Raw genomic sequence first — 8,408 nt, forward strand, 5'->3', positions numbered from 1 at the left:
AAAGGCAGGATGAATCCAGTCTTCTATTAGCTTTTTGATAAACCCTTTGAAATCTTGTTTGTTTTTCCTGGCCCAGTCAAGAATTTCATAATCAAAGCTGTCTGAATGGTCAAACACAGTTCATGGTTCAAACTAGACTTAACGATAACAGAAAGACACAAGCAGAGATCCAGCATAATCTTGTCTCTCTGGGTAGCTCGGTGTAATCTTTCTGCCCAACTGTCATTGATAATCCTAAACCTTGTCTTGGGTCTTAGTATATCTCAATGTGGTACTCACTTGATATAATTTACAATGGCGGTTCGGAAGGCTTTGTGGGATCATACCGGCAGCTATCGTTACTTGTATTTATATAAGGAGTCTGACATATTACTGAGGTGTGGCATCTGCATTGTAGCCAGTAGGGGTGTGGTAATTAAATAGCATATTCTCTGCGTTGCTATACAAGTAAGGCTCCATAGCTCAGTGGTTAGAGCACTGGTCTTGTAAACCAGGGGTCGCGAGTTCAATTCTCGCTGGGGCCTGACATATTTTGGCCCACAAAACCCAGCTGATTTGTGACCCTGAGAACAGTAGCACCTGTTGTCACACAGCAGCAGCCATTGTACTGTTGCTCTCTACAGTTAGCCAGCAACTCAAACTAACCCAGCCCTGGAAAACACATTAGGAAGTCTCTTCTCTACTTTATCTCCCAGTTTTGCTCCCAAGCAAAAAGATAACAGCGTCCGAAAGAGAAAGTCATCTCTTAAAGCTGTCAAATCTCATTACAGCAGGTGATTACAGAATGTGGCACAACTAGTTGGTTCAGTAAGGATGATAAGTATTTAGTTTAAATACATTAAAAAACAGGTAACAATATGTTGAGGGTAGATAAAACAAGTAGCAACACTATCATCATACAGCAACATAACAAACACAAATATGATTTCAGACAGATCAAGGAGCAATCATCATAGGAAGGTCAAGTTATTCACTCTATTGTTTTTCCTGTAGACAGCCAACTCAGATGTATAGACAGTAGCTAGCTCAAAGGGTCTGTGTAGACAGTAGCCAACTCAGATGTATAGACAGTAGCTAGCTCAAAAGGTCTGTGTAGACAGTAGCCAACTCAAAAGGTCTGTAGACAGTAGCTAGCTCAAAATATATATGTAGACAGTAGCTAGCTCAAAATGTCTGTGTAGACATCCCCATCATGACGTCAGCCAGATTGGGAGTGATAGTCTCTCGACACTAGAGGCGCTTCCCTTGTTGTCGAAAGGGGGCCAAAGTTATCCATTGGATCCCTCTCCCTGAGAGTCTCAGACACCTCCTAGACATTGTTCCCCATAATGGTCAATGTCCCTTCCAGGCCATGACAGACACACGCTGAACTCCCATCTCCCAGCAGGCCTTGAGGTCAGGGTACAATGCAGGTGGCCTTGCGGAGCGCCAGGTAACCGGTGACGGCGTCAGTGGGGAGCAGGCGCAGGAAGGAGAACTCCTCAGATGACGTGAACCTCAGCTTGGTCTGGGGGTCAGTGTAGTTCGCCTGACACATGGACACATAGCATAATGCAGAGTGAGTGTGTGTGTGTGTAGTTCACCTGACACATAGCATAATGCAGAGTGAGTGTGTGTGTGTGTGTGTGTAGTTCACCTGACACATACAAAATGACAACAGCTCACAGAGAGTCCATAAACATGTGTGAAGACTGTGTGTGTGTCAGTTACTCACGGGGAGTCCAGAGATGTCTGAGTATTTCTTGGCTGGCTTCAGGGAGGGAGGGGCATCGATGCTGTAGTCTGAACACAGCAGGCTCAAAGGTCAAATTCAGGCAATCAGAGAAGGCTCAGAAAGAATCAGGTCATGTGTAATACTGCACAGAGAAGTAGCTTATAGTTACACAGCCGTCTGTTAAAATCCCCAAAATGGGTATTCATTTTCACTGTAAACATCTTTCAAAGCAGAAACATTGACCCAAAACATCTTTCAGAGACACTCACAATTGGGGTCATTGATCTTCCAGGGTAGAGTCCGTTCCACTGCCAGAATCTGTTTCAGGTTTTTCCAGGTCCGGTTCTTTTTCCCTGCTGCAGCTCCCCCTATCCCTGAATGCTGTAAAAAGGGGGGAGAGAGGAGTGAGGCGAAGACAAGTGAGGGAAAGACAGAAAATGCTCTATCAACCAGTTATCATTTCACAAGTGTTCCCCCCCAGTCTGCTCACCACAAATATTGGGTCTTTGAAGGGCAGCGGTTTGGCTGCTGGTTCCGTTGTGGCTGGACCTACAGCGTCAGACACGCCCACTGCCTTCCCCTCAGACACCGCCTCCACTGCAGTCACCTACAGGGTCAGTTTAGCAGAATGCAACATTTTTAACGGATGTGAAATGGCTAGCTAGTTAGCGGTGGTGCACGCTAATAGCGTTTCAATCGGTGACGTCACTTGCTCTGAGACCTTGAAGTAGTGGTTCCCCTTGCTCTGCAAGGGCCGTGGCTTTTGTGGAGGGATGGGTAACGATGCTTCGTGGGTGTCAGTTGTTGATGTGTGCAGAGGGTCCCTGGCTTGAGCCCAGGTATGGGCGAGGGGACGGACTAAAGTTATACTGTTACACTATGTTTATACAACATGCCTCTCTGACATGTAAAATAAGTGATCGTGTAGGCTCTATTCATGGCATTTCTATCTGCAACGTTGTTTGGCAACTGAACTTGGCCCAGGGGACAGCTCAGCTGTTACATAACTAGCTAGACAAAGTGCAGCCAGCATTACAACCATTATGTAATCTCCCTACTTTTCACTTTTTTGAGTGATCTTTGGTGTTTAGAAACACAAAGAGATTAGAGTTTTTGACTGCAGAACGTAGATCATAGTTTTCACTGGGACTGATCTGGAGATGATGAATACGAGGTTAAAAAGTGGTGAAGTGAGGCTTTAACCGGGCACCATAGTCATGGACTGTTCTCTCTACTACCTCAAGCCTAGGTCCAAAAGGCTTCATAACAGCTTCTACCCCCAATCCATAAGACTCCTGAACAGCTAATCAAAGGGCTACCTAGACCCCTCTTTTACACTGCTGATACTCTCTGTTTATTACCTATACATAGTCACTTTAACTCTACCTACATGTACATATTACCTCAATTACCTCAACTAACCGGTACCCCCTGTATATTGTTACTTGATATTTATTTATTATATTGATATTGTTATTTTACTGCTGCGGTTTAATTATTTGTTACTTTGATTTTCTATTTTTTACTTAACTTCTTAAAGCATTGTTGGTTAAGGGCTTGTAAAGTCATCATTTCACTGTAAGGTCTACCTACACCTGTTGTATTCGGCGCATGCGACAAATACAGTTAAATCAAATTATTACAAATACGACCAACAAAAGTATTGTTACTGTATCATCGAAATCAGATAAACATTTTAATTGGTCTGTCTATTCCTCTGCGTATGTAGTAGCTTTCTAGCTAGCTAACTAAGTAGCTAGCTTCGGGGAAACTACCTGTGCTTGTGTCGGGTTTGCGATGGGCTGAAATTTCTTCTTCTTGCTGTTGTTCCCACTGGCGAGTACAGCAGGAGAGGTGGCGGTGTTAGCAGGTCTCTTCTTACCGCGGAGCCCGGCCAGGCTAGAAGCCAAAACCAACGTCTGTACTTTACCAGCTGGCGAAGCCGTTACCCTGATCGCCCCTTCTACACCCGGGCTATGGTTCGGAGAAGCCATTTCTCTGTAAATGATTTACGCAAAAAGACGGTTGAAATGTTCATAAACACATGTTCTATTGTCATTGAAAATATTTTTCGCGTAATCGTAATCACTTCCGGGTCAAAACTAGTTCTAACGGCCTTCTTCTGTCAGGTTTTATGGCAGACTACAACCTACTAGTGGTTTTTGCCGCCACCTACTGTTTGGCTGTTTGTCAGCCTACTATTCTGCATTATTAATTCATTACCAACTAACCCAACACCCTCACCACCACCACAGGACCCTATCTGATCCTACACCAGGCCAACAGCCTGGTAGGACAGGACACTATCGCTAACAGCTTGTAACTCTTCTGCAGTACAATCACGTCAGTGGCTGCTGCTGAGGGGAGAACATAGCAAATGGAATGGCATCAAACACCTGGAAACCATGCGTTTAAAGTATTTGATACCATTCCACGGATTCCGCTTCAGTCATCACCACGAGCACGTCCTCCCCAATTAAGATGCCACTGTAACCGATGTGAAATGGCTAGCTAGTTAGCGGTGGTGCACGCTAATAGCGTTGAGCCCCTGAAGTAGTGGTTCCCCTTGCCCTGCAAGGGCCACAGCTTTTGTGGAGCGATGGGTAACAATGTTTCGTGGGTGACTGTTGTGTGCAGAGAGTCCCTGGTTCGAGCCCGGGTATGGGTGAGGGACAGACTAAAGTTATACTGTTACACCACCAACCTCCTGTGAATCACGTACACCCAAATACCTATCTGCAGCTGCCACCACAACATCTATCCTCAGTGATTTACTGCTGCGGTTTATTTACTGTAGTCTTCTTCTACTGTTTAACTCTAAAATTCTATTTGGAGAACAGTTAAAACAAACAAAAATGTCCCCCAGACATTATCACCACAATATTAGGTTTATGACTCTCATCATACACAGCCTACTTGTGGAACAGTGCAACTTGAAATAGATGCATAAAACAGGCCAAGGCCGACGTCAAGTACCCACATCAATGTGAAAGTAACCGGGGCAGAAAACAGCTGACTGCGAACGCAGACGATGCCACAGACGATGCCACAGACGATGCCACAGACGATGCCACAGACGATGCCAGATAAATCCTACAGATGCATTGAAATAAAATGCATACGTTAAAGGAATTACTTAGGCCTACAATCGACAAGAACGCATAAAGACAAACAAAATCGACCAAGGAATGAAGAAAAACCTACACATTAAGGCGGCGCCTGTGATTCAGCACCGCTGAATGGACAGCGCCTTGGTCAGGTCGACATAGTGGAGCTCCGTGGGGTGTGACTGTCCAGTAGCCAGCTAGAATTAGGCTATTCACTTTAGACATTTTCTGGGCACAGTTGAGTAGCCTACAACGCTTATATGAAAATCATAACTGGCACATAGATCTTTAGAAGTTGTAGGATCAATTGTAACTCATGAAAAAGGTTTAAGACCCCCTGCTATAGGCTTATATGAAGGCATGCTTGTGGAACAGAGCATACAGTGTACAATGACAGTTCCCACCAAATGTGTTGCTCTGCATTCAGAGATGTTGCTTATAATGTGTAAGGCCAGCTGATGTTTGTATTTGCCTGTCTGCATTATTCACCAGGGAAGTGAAACATTCTGCGAATATTGAAGCATTGCATCAACAAGGTGTTTCTGAGAATATTAAAATGTGTCAAACGAACAAGGCGGCTTGGATTATATTGAAACATTTTGTATCAACAAGACTACTCTGAGAATACTAATATTGCAACATCATAGACAACACAGAGGCGGCCCGCAAACATTTCCCCCCGGCCAGCTTGTCTCTGTCTTTATATTATAGTGTGGCCTACGCAGCATTCATTACATCCAACAAAAACAGCTCCATATCTACACTAGAGCTAAATAACTTAGCAATATTTCATTCAGTTTTGCCAGTAAGATTGATCTATTAGAATATTCAGGAAGATGGTCAAGCAAGACTGATAGAGGGATAGGTGAACATACATTATACCAGGGCAGGTAGGCTACAGGTAGAGATGCAGGCAGAGGATGACGATGTAGGTCTACAGCAAGAGGTTTAAAAAGTTCGCCCAACTAGGTAATCAATAATGCTCAATTATTTCCATTATCATTCTGTCACTGCATGACAATGCACATTTGTTACAGCCTACAATCATTTGTTATTGTCTTTGAAGCCAAAAACAAGACATGCATTTGTGGGAAATGCTCTAAATAGCTAATTGTTCAGTTGTTTATTTTCATACCAATAGGCTTACGTGAAACCAAAATTGCACTAGCCTACTGGGTGAATAAATGAAAATAACAATTAGGCATACAGCTATCACAACAGATATGTTTAAATAGCAACAAAACAGCTTTTGGTTTCGAATGGTCACCATCAACGAGGGCTCCCCACCTCCCAATTAATTTAACCTCTGGCTATCAGATTAGAACAAGGTTTACAAGGCCATGTTCAAATGCCAACGTCAAATCCAAAGCAAATGGTGCACTGCCTAATCAGCTGACAGGCAACGAAAATGGCACTGTCTCTCTGCTTTCTAAAAGTGACAGAACATGGCAGTCTCTGCACTCTGCTTTTTTATTAAGTGACAGAAAATGGCACTGTCTCTGCACTCTGCTTTCTAAAAGTGACAGAACATGGCACTGTCTCTGCACTCTGCTTTCTAAAAGTGACAGAAAATGGCACTGTCTCTGCACTCTGCTTTCTAAAATTGACAGAACATGGCACTGTCTCTGCACTCTGCTTTCTAAAAGTGACAGAACATGGCAGTCTCTGCACTCTCTAAAAGTGACAGAAAATGGCACTGTCTGCACTCTGCTTTCTAAAAGTGACAGAACATGGCACTGTCTCTGCACTCTGCTTTCTAAAAGTGACAGAAAATGGCACTGTCTCTGCACTCTGCTTTCTAAAAGTGACAGAAAATGGCACTGTCTGCACTCTGCTTTCTAAAAGTGACAGAAAATGGCACTGTCTCTGCACTCTGCTTTCTAAAAGTGACAGAAAATGGCACTGTCTCTGCACTCTGCTTTCTAAAAGTGACAGAAAATGGCACTGTCTCTGCACTCTGCTTTCTAAAAGTGACAGAACATGGCACTGTCTCTGCACTCTGCTTTCTAAAAGTGACAGAAAATGGCACTGTCTCTGCACTCTGCTTTCTAAAAGTGACAGAAAATGGCACTGTCTCTGCACTCTGCTTTCTAAAAGTGACAGAAAATGGCACTGTCTCTGCACTCTGCTTTCTAAAAGTGACAGAACATGGCACTGTCTCTGCACTCTGCTTTCTAAAAGTGACAGAAAATGGCACTGTCTCTGCACTCTGCTTTCTAAAAGTGACAGAAAATGGCACTGTCTCTGCACTCTGCTTTCTAAAAGTGACAGAACATGGCACTGTCTCTGCACTCTGCTTTCTAAAAGTGACAGAAAATGGCACTGTCTCTGCACTCTGCTTTCTAAGTGACAGAAAATGGCACTGTCTCTGCACTCTGCTTTCTAAAAGTGACTGAAAATGGCACTGTCTCTGCACTCTGCTTACTAAAAGTGACAGAAAACGTGCAAAGGCTGGCAGCTGCTGTATTTTTGTATTTATTAATAGTTATTTTATTGTGATTTTTCAGGGGTGCTGCAGCACCCTCAGCACCCCTACTTCCCCCGGCTATGCTCTGACTACTCTGATCCTGGCAACTTTAACCTGCCTCTCTCACCTGACATTTCCAATCGCCAGCACCATGGGTCCCCCAAAGTTTACACACACCACTTTTTTCACAGTTTCCACACATTCCCTTTGTGTCATGTCCTCCTGCACACTTCTCACATCTAGGAATCTCCCACCTACACACTGCTGCAACATGAGCTTAACATCTGAAATAAACTTAGTGGGTTCTGCACAAATGGTCTCACAGGATAACTGACACATCCTAACTTAACTTCATCAGGTAAAGTCTCTGCATCAACACTCAGCAGGACAGACAGTCATCTGTGTTTCACCATGCTCTCCACCGGCTATGAGTCGCACCAAGCGGCGGGCGTCATACACCGGGAATCTTCCATTTCAGTTGCTCCTTCTAAACACAATGCTACCCCAGTTATCACTCCTTTCAACGGCTCCAACCTTTGGGATATGGAGGTGTCATAATACCCATAAAACCTAGCGGTCAAACACGGAAATGGTTCCAATTGTTATGTTTCACTATATTGGATCACTCCAATATATTGGTATCCGGTATCACTCCACGGAGGAGGGATACATCCGAGGTGAGGATTTACAGATTTACTCCCCTGTACACCTGTGTCACGGCTGGGGTCCGTACCTATATATAGACCCCAGTGCCTCGGCACACGTTCTCTACATCATTTTTGAGGCGCACCAGCACCGTAGAGGATTGGAGTGATCCATATAGCTCACATAACCGTGGTTACATACGTAACCTTCGTTATGTTTCACTATATTGGATTACTCCAATATATTGGTATACCCGTACCAGATTAGTCGGTGCTAGAGGGACCTGGCCAGCCAGCAACGAAGTCCCAATGCGGGACCGAGACGCATGGGCCGTCAGTGTGGAAGGGGGGTCCCGACACAGTCCCAGCTGGTCGCAGCACCGATCTCATCGAGGGGCACTCCTCTCAGTAGAGCCCAGGACGCAGTCACACCTCGTGTTGAATGTGCCATTACAGATCCCAGCACTGGCATGCAA

At 44.5% G+C, this 8,408-nt stretch overlaps 1 protein-coding gene and 1 non-coding gene across 2 annotated transcripts; one reads left to right on the plus strand and one right to left on the minus strand.

Annotated features, from left to right (window-relative positions):
* The first annotated feature begins 451 nt into the window (after positions 1-451).
* Positions 452-524, plus strand: trnat-ugu (transfer RNA threonine (anticodon UGU)). The gene has a single exon. It is a non-coding gene; the product is annotated as a tRNA-Thr (tRNA).
* Positions 525-803: 279 nt separating this feature from the next.
* On the minus strand, positions 804-3,803 carry ino80c (INO80 complex subunit C). Its single transcript, XM_065027690.1, has 5 exons — positions 3,490-3,803; positions 2,205-2,321; positions 1,984-2,095; positions 1,715-1,782; positions 804-1,528 (listed from the first exon to the last, which is right to left on the minus strand). Exons 1-5 carry the CDS (start codon positions 3,706-3,708, stop codon positions 1,397-1,399), a joined length of 648 nt encoding a protein of 215 aa, XP_064883762.1. The 5' UTR covers positions 3,709-3,803; the 3' UTR covers positions 804-1,396.
* Positions 3,804-8,408: the final 4,605 nt, after the last annotated feature.

The sequence above is a fragment of the Oncorhynchus nerka genome, linkage group LG14 (genome assembly GCF_034236695.1).
Source record: "Oncorhynchus nerka isolate Pitt River linkage group LG14, Oner_Uvic_2.0, whole genome shotgun sequence".
Lineage (NCBI taxonomy): Eukaryota > Metazoa > Chordata > Actinopteri > Salmoniformes > Salmonidae > Oncorhynchus > Oncorhynchus nerka.